Consider the following 15,466-nt stretch of genomic DNA (forward strand, 5'->3'; position numbering starts at 1 on the left):
TGCACCATGAGGCTCTCGAAGGGTTCCCATTTTCCAGGATGGGCTACGGACACCAAGGCTGACGATTTTGTTGCGGGAAACACGTCCATGCTGACTGCTAAGCTGATGACTGGTACCGACTGCTTGGCGTGCATCCCTTTTTATACTCAACCTACCCGGAAGTTATAACCAGTTATAACCGGTTTCCTACCCAGTACATGGTATCACAGTCGCCAAGGACAAACCAAACACGTTTTGGAGGATTATGGCATTTCACGATTAAATCTCCAGGTTCAGGAAATGTTCGAAATTTGCAAAATTGTATCATTGGAGGAGACTCGTGGGTGGTAGAGGATCCAACATCAGACTCGTGGGTAGTAGTGGGTGCAGCATCAGACTCGGGGATGGTAGAGGGTCCAACATCGGACTCGGGGGTAGTAGAGGGTTCAACATCGGACTCGGGGATGGTAGTAGAGGGTCCAACATCAGATTCAGAGACGGTAGAGGGTCCAGCATCAGATTCAGAGATGGTAGAGGGTCCAGCATCGGACTCGGGGGTGGTAGTAGAGGGTCCAGCATCAGAGTTCCTCTTTGAATCTTGTCGAGTTTCTGTTGACAATCTTTTTTGTGGTAAGAGACTCTTTTGTACCTCTAATCGGTACAATTGCAAATCTGTTATAAAATGTTTAATCCAGTCAGTGACAATGATGGCATTTTCACCTGGTTCTTCCACACATATAAGCAGGGGTGATTTTCCAACAGTCGTCACAAATTTCCTCATGCCATATTTATAAGCAAAGCCATCAAATAGACATTTTACAAATAATTGAGCCATTTCCGGGTTTTCTGCAGCGATCAAATTTTGAGCCACTTGAAAGTTGACGACATGGGTGTTGAGGGTCTGAGGAGGGATGGTGAAACCTTTCAAAGGCAATATTTCATGTGCTTGAACTGCTAGGAATTTAAATTGATTTTTGTAACTGCATGGTTTTTTCTTCTTCAACAGCTGTGCAATGTCCAAAAGTCGAAACATCATCTGCCCACTTTCGCTAATGAGTACGGCCACCGGAGGAAGATAGGGAGTTAAAGCGATTTGAAACCACATAATGATATAGTTTTGAAAGACTGCAATATTAGGGTGAAGTTATATTCACTCAAAAGTTGAAAAAAAAAAAAAAAAAAAAAAAAAAAAAAAAAAAAATGGTGTTTAGATTTGTTATAATTACTTTTACATTATTAACATTAGTTTACAGATATACATATAATTACTTTTACATTAGATTACAGTTTATTTCTTATACTTTTACATTATCCAAAGTTGGTTTATTCAATATTCTAAAATTAACATTACCCCCTCACAAAGCTAGTCTATTCAAATTTTCCCAAAGCTGGTCTATTGCTAAAATTAACTTTAGAATTACAATTTTTGATAAAGTCTCTCTTCAAGGTTGGCACACTCTTGAACCCAAAAAAATGGGAGAGAGCCGATACGACTCGCATCGTATCGACTCTCTCCCATTTTTTTGGAGGCATTCAGAGGACATTCATGAACGATGCCAAGCATACCCGCAGAGGTTCTTTCTACACATTGGACAAGACAAGTTCTCTCTCATCCACATTTCTAAACATTCTCCATGAAAGTTGTGCCCGCATGAAGTTGTTATTTTTCTATGCAGAGGCTCCGTGCATATCGGACAATCTCCGAAACAACTTTCTGGCCCTGGGGAAGAGTAGATGGACTCTATGGTTAGTTCCCCCAATCTGGTCCATTTGTCCATTTCACTCATATGCTTATCGTAATTGCAATAGAGTGTCATGGCAAATTCCATCAGACGGGGGATCCCTTCTGTCTTCCACAAAAACCATTGCAGTCCATCCTTTTTCCGTGCAAACGATTTCAACTCCTCGCTGATGATAGGTACCAACTTCAGATCAATAGTTGGTACCATCTCTTTTGCAAGCTTCACCATCTCTTCCCTGTAGGCCTCACCCACATGAACCTCTGCTGGCTCCGGCAACTGTTCCAGCACTGCTCGCAGCAATTGTGTGTATAAAGAGAGAGACATTTTGCTAGAAATGAAGTGAGACAGTCGCACGAGCTTTTATATATACTGTGAGTTGGCGCATGCTCAGTGTGATCCCTTTTGAATAATATCTGCACAAAGCTCCAAGGCTGGTTCAGTGAGGAATGGGATCCATTTTTATTCTATAAAAATTCTCAATACCTCGTACTACCGCCAGCCAACGATGACATTTCTTTTTGCAATACAGGCACTTTTCAATTTTCTTTCGGCTGTTTAAAATAAAAGTTTGATGCTTTAATTTTAAACTGCCAAAGAATTTTTTGTAGTACCGTTTTGTTTTCAAGTCTGCAAAGAAGAGATGCGTACCATGGGTCTGTGCCAATGTCTTTCTCAAGCGCTTAGGGTGCAGCTTATCGGACGAATGGGAGACATGTCCATCTGTCAAAGTGTATCCCTTTTCATCAATGCATAGAACCATCATAGTCATTTGATGCTTATACTCTTGAGTATGAGCCGGCTTCAGCACTTGGTTGGTCTTAGCAGATGGCTCCGGAATAGGAGAGAGAGGAGGTGGAACGACGAGCATAGGTAGATCCAACAGCATGGTTGATTTCAATGTTAAACTCTTGAAACAAGTAGTGCTGTGATGAAAGTGTCTTCAGAAATATATATACATGAAAAGACAACACACAACAACTAAAAAAAAAAAAAAAAAAAAAAAAAAAAAAAAAAAATTTTTTTTTTTTTTTTTTTTTTTTTTTTTTTTTTTTTTACTTTCTTCTTCTTCTTCTTCTTTACACACTAACGTTAAACAAAAATTTTCTTGCCCCGCTGAAGGTACATACTTTAACTGTTTAACATGGCATGTTTAACAGAGACAAAGAGTCATGAATATCATGGATCAATGATGTGGAATGCATTCAATTGGAATTTTTCTAATGAAATTCAGTCCACAAACAGCCACCCATCTCACACAATTCCTTTTACAGGTGGGGCAATCTCCAGCATCATTATTCAATACAATGACCGATATGTCATTGGTTTTGTTTACCAGTCTCCAACGAACTTGGGTCGCCGTATCCGTCACGTATAAGGTTGTTATCTTCATATCGGCCACATGTTGCAATAGCTTCCTCTCAAAATCTGGATCATTTTCTACGACGTAGGAAGTGATACCATTCGTCAGACAATACGATTGGTTCCGGAAGCATAATACTCCCATAGCATGTCGGTGATGGTATTGTTGAATAGATCTCCAAGGAGAAATACGAGTCATTCCTCGCCGACGTCGGCACTGGAAAAATGGTCTTTTTCGCATGGGAGGGACCTTGGTGGACAGCGGCACAGCATTAGGAGATGACATGACCTCAGTGGAAGACGGCACAACATCAGGGGTAACATCGTCCAATTCTCCATCGGAAAGGGTAACAGTCAGAATGAGTTCGTCAGACATGGTTGAGAATAGAGCAGTTAGAACACACTACCAATTTAAAGCCGACAGAAAATATTTTCTTGAAACTATTTCAGAGAACACAGAACAAAGTAAAAAAAAAAAAAAAAAAAAAAAAAAAAAAAAAAAAAAAAAAAAAAAAAACGTGTTTTTTTTTTTTTTTTTTTTTTTTTTTTTTTTTTTTTTTTACTTTGTTCTGTGTTCTCTAAAATAGTTTCAAGAAAATATTTTTTCCTATTCATGTTTTAATGTCGTATCCAATAATGGTTATATGAAACAAACGAAATATCTATAGGTAATTAATTGAAATATTTCCATTCTTGGTCCTCTCAAGAGAATATTTATTCCTCGCATCCAATAATGGTTATATGAAACAAACGAAATCGGTATAGAGAATCATTTTCTCCTCGCATCCAATAATGGTTATATGAAACAAACGAAATCGCTATAGGTCTCTTCTCAAGAGATTCATTTTTGTTGTTTTAACTGGTTCTGTCACGTGACTGAACAGTATAAATATCGCTCCAGTCGAAGCGAGAGCTCACTTTGCCTCGTGTACCCTACTGTTACTGATGGCTCTTGAATACTTACAAGCTGTGCGATACGTCGCCCATGTGCATATGTTCAATTTCAACGGTTTAATACATCTCCCGGTGGAGATTGGAATTGCTGAAGTTCTTGAAGACGGACAGATGGAAAGCCAGCGCCAGACCCTGCTCCTGACCATTCATCACAGTAACTACATGACGAGGCAAGACAGGAGAGTCAACCGAGTAGCGAGTGCAAATAGCTCCACGCTGCCGGTTGATTTCCAGGGAGAGATGACAATGGAGGAGGCGCATCGACGGGTCCGGCAATTTGTGGGCCAGGAACTGGTGGCTGTCAAGGGAGAGGAGGCCAAGAAATATTTTAAGTGTATTGGCCTCCCAAGAGTCATAGAAATAAAAACACAGATTGCCGGAGACTGCCCTAAGGTGAGAGAGCTAAAGTCCACCACTGGTGAGAACCACCACTTTGCACATTTGATCCTCGGGCGGTGCAGCAGAGTAATTGCAGTGGGATACGCTGAATTTTTGGAATCGAGAAGAAAAGAGGAAAGAAAATTAGCCTGCGACGACTGGAGTAAAGCCTGCGACGACTGGATGAAAGACCCGGGAGAGTACATTCCCCCACCTGTGCCGGCATCTACTTCTCCACCCGTGCTGGTATTTGTACTTAAATATTAGATTTAATAAATTTGTTTGATGTGTAAACCCATGTGTCGTTATTTATTCCAAAAAAATGGGAGAGAGTCGATACGATTTGAGTCGTATCGGCTCTCTCCCATTTTTTTGGATTGAAGAGTATGCCAACCTTGAAGAGAGACTTTATCAGAAATTGGAATAATCCTCATTTATTTTTAGGTCGAAAATATTTTCATGCTTGGAGAATAATTTTTGTCATTGTTTTCTATATTTTAAAAAAAACTAGATTTCCAAATTTTTTAATATGATGTTATCTTTCTATATTTTTATAAAAAAAACTAGGTCAAGGTCATTTAAATATTTAAACGATTTTTTTACATTTCAAAAGATTTGGATACTATTTCCAAATCTTTTGCTATGCAAAAAAACCTTTTCATTTCCCCAATTTAAATACATTCTTTTTATATTTTTAAAAAAAAAACTAGGTCAAGGTCATTTAAATATTTAAACGGTTTTTTCACATTTCAAAAGATTTGGATACTACTTCCAAATCTTTTGCTATGTAAAGAAACCTTTTCATTCTCCAATTTAAATACTCAAAGATCCACCAACGCATTTCCCCAAAACATATCAAAGACCCCCTAAAAGATATAAAAATGTTTCACCCCAAAAGATATAACAAATGTTTCACCCCCCAAAAGACATGCAAATGTTTCACCCCCAAAAGATATAAAACGAATTTCCCCCCTAAATATATAAAAATGTTTCACCCCCAAAAGACATAAAGATGTTTCACCCCCAAAAGACATAAAACGCATTTCCCCCCAAAAATACTTAAAGACCCCCAAAAGACATAAAAATATTTCACCCCCAAAAGACATAAAACGCATTTCCCCCCAAAAATACTTAAAGACCCCCAAAAGACATAAAAATATTTCACCCCCAAAAGACATAAAAATATTTCACCCCCAAAAGATATAAAAATATTTCACACCCAAAAGGCATAAAGATGTTTCACCCCCAAAAGACATAAACGCATTTCCCCCCAAAAGACATAAAGATGTTTCACCCCCAAAAATACTCAAAGACCCCCAAAAGACATACAAATGTTTCACCCCCAAAAGATATAAAGACCCCCAAAAAACATAAAAATATTTCACCCCCAAAAAAGCATAAAAATATTTCACCCCCAAAAAGCATAAAGATGTTTCACCCCCAAAAAGCATAAAGATGTTTCACCCCCAAAAGACATAAAAATATTTAACTCCCCCAAAAAACACAAAGATTCGCAAAAAGCAAAGTAAATATCACATACATTACAAAATAACCATTTCAATCTATATAAATTTGATTAACAATATAAATAAAATTTTATTTTTATGTTACTATGCCCACCCTCCCTCCACGCATAGTAACATTACCTTTTTTTATTTTATAACCATGAATAACCTTTTTTTCATTTATAACCATGAATAACCTGATTAACAATATAAATAAAATTTTATTTTTATGTTACTATGCCCACCCTCCCTCCACGCATAGTAACATTACCTTTTTTTTATTTTATAACCATGAATAACCTTTTTTTCATTTATAACCATGCATAACCTTTTACCTTTTGTAACCATGAATAACTTTTTTTGCATGCATAACCTTTTACCTTTTATAACCATGAATAACCTTTTTTTTCATTTATAACCTTTCATGTTACTATGCCCACCCTCCTTGCATAGTAACATTACCTTTTTTACTCCATGACCTTTTTTTACTCCAAAACACTTTTACCTCCATGTCCAAAACATATTAATCTAATTGGCTTAGTTGCATTTAATTTGCTTAGTTGAATTTGATTCTTTGTTTTAGTAATTACATTTTTCTTTAACATTTAGAATTGCTTTGGGACATGCGAAAGTAAACAATCTTTAACCTAAACTTACAACTACATATACATTTATTTATTTATATGACAGTTATACTGAAACACCAATTTGATATTTTTATTGATACAAATTCATAATTATTTAATTGGATATGTTTATTAAAATAAATTTCCCTTAGACCTTTGATTAGAACATGCAAAGCCGACACTAGAACATACAAAGCAGACATGCAAAGCGGACATGCAAAGCGGACATGCAAAGCGGACATGCAAAGCAGCCATGCATCTTAAATCTAAACTTACAACTAGATATTTAAACAGATATAAAAAAAATATTTAATGTCATGTCATTAAAATTTACTTAAACTAATATAAAAAATATTTAAAATGAGATTATCTAAACGTACAACTAGATATTTAAACTGATATTATTTACTTAAAAATTGTTTAAACTAACAACTAGATATTGAAGCCGATAAATGGAATCATTTAAACTTACAACTAGATATAAAAAAATATTTAAATTGAGAGCCATTCAATTTAATTTGCTTAAACTCATCTAAAACTAAAATATGATCTAATTAAACTGGCTCCACTAAATAGAAAAAAATATTTAAAAGGATGAGAGGAAATATATCCTAAATGATTTGCTTATCACTTGATGAAGGTAAAATTTAAAGTTAATTTCATTTATTTAAATTTATCACCTGATGAAGGTAAAATTTAAAGTTAATTTCATTTATTTAAATTTATCACCTGATGAAGGGAAAATTTAAAGTTAATTTCATTAAGGGCAGAATTTTATTTTCAGAAACCTGTGAATCCACTGGGGTTCCCTCCATGGATGATCGTAATCATACATTCACCGAACCGAGGCTCGATGGGAGGTAAGGCCAATGTGGATTCGACTGCATACACAGCCAATCATCTATAGAGCGAGCGGTTGCTGAGCTATCATATCAGCCGGACAACGTCATCTACTATAGGAACCTCAGTCATATAATACTGAGGGGGTCTCATCAATAAAATTCTGTAAACAGCATGTTCTTTTTTTTTTCAGAAACCTGTGAATCCACTGGGGTTCCCTCCATGGATGATCGTAATCATACATTCACCGAACCGAGGCTCGATGGGAGGTAAGGCCAATTGTGGATTCGACTGCATACACAGCCAATCATCTATAGAGCGAGCGGTTGCTGAGCTATCATATCAGCCGGACAACGTCATCTACTATAGGAACCTCAGTCATATAATACTGAGGGGGTCTCGTCAATAAAAAGAAAATGCCGCTGGGAAAGGACAAAAGTCTACTCTAACCAGCGGGGAAAGCTCATTGAGCCAAAATCCCGTCAGTGCATAGCAAGTACCTAGTTTTTATTCTCTCTCGAAAATATTTTTCAATACTCCCACTGACACACAAACACTAAAAAAAAAAAAAAAAAAAAAAAAAAAAAAAAAAACGTTTTTTTTTTTTTTTTTTTTTTTTTTTTTTTTTTTTTTAAGTGTTATTAGTGTTGACAAGAAACACACAAAGAGTTTTTGGAAACAAACTTTGTTTATTCATACACATCATTCTATTTCAATTACATTGTTCTGTGTCGACGCCTCTTCTCTCCAAATTTATGATTCAACAGTCTCTTTACCTTGACTTTTTCCTTTTCCAATTGCTTCTTTCGAGCTTCCATCATATCTATTTCCACCTGAAGGTAGTTTCTTCTATGACGGAGCACCCTCTTTTCCCAAATGCGGGTCTCTTTCCATCCTCGGGGGTAGGAAGGCATCTCATAAAAATGGGCCAGAAGGAAGAGTCTCCAACAATCGGTGGCGTGTTCGATCGTGTATTCATGCTCTCCAAAGCAGAACGGGCATCGATTCTCCACACCGTGCACCTGATGAACGTGGTGCAGGTAGAAATCCTTAAAAAACATGAGTTGCTGACACCGGGAACACATCACGGGCGTCCAATCGTATTGAGTGTTGTACGAATCCATGTCTTCCAGCAAAGTGAAGAGTACAGCGACTCGGGCCGGCCTTTTATACTCTCCCGAAACTATTTTCTAAACCGGTTCCAAGCATGAAAATATTTTCATGACATAAAAATTATTTCATTCATTACGTCCAAGCATGAAGATTATCGTAAAGATTATTTCATGAATCGCGTCCAAGAATGAAGATTATCGTAAAGATTATTTCATTAATTATGTCCATATTTTTATTAATTATGAATTCACATAACCATTATTGGATTCTTTTTGCTCTTAAAATGTTTCTTTACCCAAAATTTATGCTACACATCACATGTAAATTTTGTACCTGTGCAAATAATGACATTTTCCTGCAGAGATTCTTCATTTACCTTTTCATCTTTCACAGAATTCATAGCGATGCGACATTCACACTCAAACGGCTGACTGGTATTCAGCATAATTAAATCTTCACATGCAATTTTGGACAAGGGACAATAATCCCAATGAAGTCCACGGTTCAAGACGTTATTCACCAACGTTTTCTCACGTAAAAAGTAACGCGTGGGATGTGAAAGATGAAACTTGCAACTGCAATCTTTCTTGTCTGGATAAACACAGGAGGATAAATGCCACCCACAGTCAGATATCAAACAGGGGTTGACTCCACAACCCAATTGGGTGGATCTTATATCAAACTCCAATACTTTTGAAAGGGTGTTTAACCGATACCACAACTGGTATTTGTCAGCCTGGGACATGTCACGAATGGCATCGTGAACGGTTTTGTCAGCATTATCTATAAAATTCTCGACATTCATGGCTGTTTATCTCTTTGTTAAACATGCCATGTTAAAAGTAAAAGTATGTACCCTCAGCGGGGCAAGAAAATTTTTGTTTCACGTTAGTGTAAAGAAGAAGAAGAAGAGAAAGTAAAAAAAAAAAAAAAAAAAAAAAAAAAAAAAAAAAAAAAAAAAAAAAAAAAAAAACAACGTTTTTTTTTTTTTTTTTTTTTTTTTTTTTTTTTTTTTTTTTTTTTTTTTTACTCTCTTCTTCTTCTTCTTCTTTACACTAACAAGAAAGAAAAATTTTCTTACCCCGCTGAGGGTACATACTTTTAATGTTTAACATTATGGACGATTTATTACAATTACTTGAACCTTTGCCTAAACCTGAGCCAAGTATAACCATTGATACCATTGACAACTGGTTGCAGAGCGTCAGTTTTGTAGATCAGCAGAAGAAACGCCGACAAAAGAAACGGAAACATGGTAGTTTATTTTCTCAGGCTTTGGCTGCTCGGGCCAAGCCGCCAGAATTCTTTTCACAAGCCAATCTCATCCATCATCAACTCATTTCCGATTATCTATCTCGTCTAGCTGAAAATTATCGGGTACTCCACGCATTAAGCAACATCAATCCAATTTAGAATTTCATCAGAAATCCGTCACGCACACATTCCATATTGTCAGATCAGAAGTGGAGGCATCAATCCAATTTCATCAGAAATCCGTCACGCACACATTCCATATTGTCACTGAGAGTCAGATTTGTTCTCAATTTCTCACATTCCTTTTGCAATTCCTCGTAAGCCTCTTTCAAGTCCAAGTTTTCCTTTTTGCATTCCAAATATGCAATTTCAGACTTTAAACACTTTATCCTATGTTCCATTTCCAGTTCTTGCTGTAAATCACTATCGACATATCGGTTCTTTTGCAAAAACTGTTCCTTGCAGTAGATGGCATGGATGGTGTTGTACGATCTCTTTCCCATACAATACGGGCATCGTTGGATATGTAATCCGTGCACGCGATAAACGTGATGCGTATAAAAGTCTTTAAACCACATGAGTTTGTCACAAGTTGGACACGTTACGGGCAAGTAATCGTCAGACATGATGAGTAACAGTATGTGCTGTAGAACGTTCACTAATAGTTTGTAAAAGTGAAACTGAAAAGACAAGTACAAGAGTAAAGTTAAGAAGAGAAAGAGAAGAGTAGAAAAAAAAAAAAAAAAAAAAAAAAAAAAAAAAAAAACTTTTTTTTTTTTTTTTTTTTTTTTTTTTTTTTTTTTACTTCTTCTTCTTCTTCTTTACACTAACGTGAATCAAAAATTTCTTGCCGCGCTGAGGGTACATACTTTTACTTTTAACATTGCATAATTTAACATGACCACTTTCAGACAAACATTCTCCTTCTGAAGATGTTTGCTGGTGGCATAACAACCGTTTCATCTCCAAAATAATGCTTCTCACATTCCTTTTCCAATTTCTCGGGCAACGTGTAATCCTTGCAACCGTTTTGGGTCATGAACCCAAATGGGATTGTCAGAAGTTGGATAGTTACAGGTTATCAATTGAAGAATGGAATCAAAAATATTATGCAAAATATTATGCAAAGAGCAGGAAAAAATATCTGAACAAAATAATTAATATCACTTTCCCCCCTAATGCATCCTTTAAATATGCTAATTCCCCTAATCTAGTTCATGCGTCCATCTGGCATATATGTCGATTGTATTAGGAAATACAGTTCCATAGCAAATTCAGTCAGATAGGGCACATGTTCACACCATTCATTCTTTGAGTAGCACTCGTTGAATATGGACCGTGTCTCTTGTGCAGATGACGATAACAAATTTTGTTATCGTTTTGTCTTTGTATTTGCATAATATTTTTGATTCCATTCTTCAATTGATAACCTGTAAACGATAACAAAATTTGTTATCGTTTTGTCTTTGTATTTGCATAATATTTTGCATAATATTTTTGATTCCATTCTTCAATTGATAACCTGTAACTATCCAACTTCTGACAATCCCATTTGGGTTCATGACCCAAAACGGTTGCAAGGATTACACGTTGCCCGAGAAATTGGAAAAGGAATGTGAGAAGCATTATTTTGGAGATGAAACGGTTGTTATGCCACCAGCAAACATCTTCAGAAGGAGAATGTTTGTCTGAAAGTGGTCATGTTAAATTATGCAATGTTAAAAGTAAAAGTATGTACCCTCAGCGCGGCAAGAAATTTTTGATTCACGTTAGTGTAAAGAAGAAGAAGAAGAAGTAAAAAAAAAAAAAAAAAAAAAAAAAAAAAAAAAAAAAGTTTTTTTTTTTTTTTTTTTTTTTTTTTTTTTTTTTTTTTTCTACTCTTCTCTTTCTCTTCTTAACTTTACTCTTGTACTTGTCTTTTCAGTTTCACTTTTACAAACTATTAGTGAACGTTCTACAGCACATACTGTTACTCATCATGTCTGACGATTACTTGCCCGTAACGTGTCCAACTTGTGACAAACTCATGTGGTTTAAAGACTTTTATACGCATCACGTTTATCGCGTGCACGGATTACATATCCAACGATGCCCGTATTGTATGGGAAAGAGATCGTACAACACCATCCATGCCATCTACTGCAAGGAACAGTTTTTGCAAAAGAACCGATATGTCGATAGTGATTTACAGCAAGAACTGGAAATGGAACATAGGATAAAGTGTTTAAAGTCTGAAATTGCATATTTGGAATGCAAAAAGGAAAACTTGGACTTGAAAGAGGCTTACGAGGAATTGCAAAAGGAATGTGAGAAATTGAGAACAAATCTGACTCTCAGTGACAATATGGAATGTGTGCGTGACGGATTTCTGATGAAATTGGATTGATGCCTCCACTTCTGATCTGACAATATGGAATGTGTGCGTGACGGATTTCTGATGAAATTCTAAATTGGATTGATGTTGCTTAATGCGTGGAGTACCCGATAATTTTCAGCTAGACGAGATAGATAATCGGAAATGAGTTGATGATGGATGAGATTGGCTTGTGAAAAGAATTCTGGCGGCTTGGCCCGAGCAGCCAAAGCCTGAGAAAATAAACTACCATGTTTCCGTTTCTTTTGTCGGCGTTTCTTCTGCTGATCTACAAAACTGACGCTCTGCAACCAGTTGTCAATGGTATCAATGGTTATACTTGGCTCAGGTTTAGGCAAAGGTTCAAGTAATTGTAATAAATCGTCCATAATGTTAAACATTAAAAGTATGTACCCTCAGCGGGGTAAGAAAATTTTTCTTTCTTGTTAGTGTAAAGAAGAAGAAGAAGAAGAGAGTAAAAAAAAAAAAAAAAAAAAAAAAAAAAAAAAAAAAAAAAAAAAAAAAAAAAAACGTTTTTTTTTTTTTTTTTTTTTTTTTTTTTTTTTTTTTTTTTTTTTTTTTTTACTTTCTCTTCTTCTTCTTCTTTACACTAACGTGAAACAAAAATTTTCTTGCCCCGCTGAGGGTACATACTTTTACTTTTAACATGGCATGTTTAACAAAGAGATAAACAGCCATGAATGTCGAGAATTTTATAGATAATGCTGACAAAACCGTTCACGATGCCATTCGTGACATGTCCCAGGCTGACAAATACCAGTTGTGGTATCGGTTAAACACCCTTTCAAAAGTATTGGAGTTTGATATAAGATCCACCCAATTGGGTTGTGGAGTCAACCCCTGTTTGATATCTGACTGTGGGTGGCATTTATCCTCCTGTGTTTATCCAGACAAGAAAGATTGCAGTTGCAAGTTTCATCTTTCACATCCCACGCGTTACTTTTTACGTGAGAAAACGTTGGTGAATAACGTCTTGAACCGTGGACTTCATTGGGATTATTGTCCCTTGTCCAAAATTGCATGTGAAGATTTAATTATGCTGAATACCAGTCAGCCGTTTGAGTGTGAATGTCGCATCGCTATGAATTCTGTGAAAGATGAAAAGGTAAATGAAGAATCTCTGCAGGAAAATGTCATTATTTGCACAGGTACAAAATTTACATGTGATGTGTAGCATAAATTTTGGGTAAAGAAACATTTTAAGAGCAAAAAGAATCCAATAATGGTTATGTGAATTCATAATTAATAAAAATATGGACATAATTAATGAAATAATCTTTACGATAATCTTCATTCTTGGACGCGATTCATGAAATAATCTTTACGATAATCTTCATGCTTGGACGTAATGAATGAAATAATTTTTATGTCATGAAAATATTTTCATGCTTGGAACCGGTTTAGAAAATAGTTTCGGGAGAGTATAAAAGGCCGGCCCGAGTCGCTGTACTCTTCACTTTGCTGGAAGACATGGATTCGTACAACACTCAATACGATTGGACGCCCGTGATGTGTTCCCGGTGTCAGCAACTCATGTTTTTTAAGGATTTCTACCTGCACCACGTTCATCAGGTGCACGGTGTGGAGAATCGATGCCCGTTCTGCTTTGGAGAGCATGAATACACGATCGAACACGCCACCGATTGTTGGAGACTCTTCCTTCTGGCCCATTTTTATGAGATGCCTTCCTACCCCCGAGGATGGAAAGAGACCCGCATTTGGGAAAAGAGGGTGCTCCGTCATAGAAGAAACTACCTTCAGGTGGAAATAGATATGATGGAAGCTCGAAAGAAGCAATTGGAAAAGGAAAAAGTCAAGGTAAAGAGACTGTTGAATCATAAATTTGGAGAGAAGAGGCGTCGACACAGAACAATGTAATTGAAATAGAATGATGTGTATGAATAAACAAAGTTTGTTTCCAAAAACTCTTTGTGTGTTTCTTGTCAACACTACTAACACTTAAAAAAAAAAAAAAAAAAAAAAAAAAAAAAAAAAAAAAAAAAAAAAAAACGTTTTTTTTTTTTTTTTTTTTTTTTTTTTTTTTTTTTTTTTTAGTGTTTGTGTGTCAGTGGGAGTATTGAAAAATATTTTCGAGAGAGAATAAAAACTAGGTACTTGCTATGCACTGACGGGATTTTGGCTCAATGAGCTTTCCCCGCTGGTTAGAGTAGACTTTTGTCCTTTCCCAGCGGCATTTTCTTTTTATTGACGAGACCCCCTCAGTATTATATGACTGAGGTTCCTATAGTAGATGACGTTGTCCGGCTGATATGATAGCTCAGCAACCGCTCGCTCTATAGATGATTGGCTGTGTATGCAGTCGAATCCACAATTGGCCTTACCTCCCATCGAGCCTCGGTTCGGTGAATGTATGATTACGATCATCCATGGAGGGAACCCCAGTGGATTCACAGGTTTCTGAAAAAAAAAAGAACATGCTGTTTACAGAATTTTATTGATGAGACCCCCTCAGTATTATATGACTGAGGTTCCTATAGTAGATGACGTTGTCCGGCTGATATGATAGCTCAGCAACCGCTCGCTCTATAGATGATTGGCTGTGTATGCAGTCGAATCCACATTGGCCTTACCTCCCATCGAGCCTCGGTTCGGTGAATGTATGATTACGATCATCCATGGAGGGAACCCCAGTGGATTCACAGGTTTCTGAAAATAAAATTCTGCCCTTAATGAAATTAACTTTAAATTTTCCCTTCATCAGGTGATAAATTTAAATAAATGAAATTAACTTTAAATTTTACCTTCATCAGGTGATAAATTTAAATAAATGAAATTAACTTTAAATTTTACCTTCATCAAGTGATAAGCAAATCATTTAGGATATATTTCCTCTCATCCTTTTAAATATTTTTTTCTATTTAGTGGAGCCAGTTTAATTAGATCATATTTTAGTTTTAGATGAGTTTAAGCAAATTAAATTGAATGGCTCTCAATTTAAATATTTTTTATATCTAGTTGTAAGTTTAAATGATTCCATTTATCGGCTTCAATATCTAGTTGTTAGTTTAAACAATTTTTAAGTAAATAATATCAGTTTAAATATCTAGTTGTACGTTTAGATAATCTCATTTTAAATATTTTTTATATTAGTTTAAGTAAATTTTAATGACATGACATTAAATATTTTTTTTATATCTGTTTAAATATCTAGTTGTAAGTTTAGATTTAAGATGCATGGCTGCTTTGCATGTCCGCTTTGCATGTCCGCTTTGCATGTCTGCTTTGTATGTTCTAGTGTCTGCTTTGCATGTTCTAATCAAAGGTCTAAGGGAAATTTATTTTAATAAACATATCCAATTAAATAATTATGAATGTGTATCA

At 35.8% G+C, this 15,466-nt stretch overlaps 1 protein-coding gene across 1 annotated transcript; it reads right to left on the reverse strand.

Moving 5' to 3' along the window:
* Window positions 1-1,523: 1,523 nt before the first annotated feature.
* On the reverse strand, window positions 1,524-2,045 carry LOC129962887 (E3 ubiquitin-protein ligase RNF126-B-like). The gene has a single exon (XM_056076890.1). The coding sequence runs from the start codon at window positions 2,043-2,045 to the stop codon at window positions 1,524-1,526; it is 522 nt and encodes a 173-aa protein (XP_055932865.1).
* Window positions 2,046-15,466: the final 13,421 nt, after the last annotated feature.

This window comes from Argiope bruennichi, chromosome 1 (genome assembly GCF_947563725.1).
Source record: "Argiope bruennichi chromosome 1, qqArgBrue1.1, whole genome shotgun sequence".
In the NCBI taxonomy this organism is placed as follows: domain Eukaryota; kingdom Metazoa; phylum Arthropoda; class Arachnida; order Araneae; family Araneidae; genus Argiope; species Argiope bruennichi.

Coding starts and splice junctions, on each gene's coding strand:
- LOC129962887 (XM_056076890.1), bottom strand. CDS start 2,045: ATGTCTCTCTCTTTATACACACAATTGCTGCGAGCAGTGCTGGAACAG.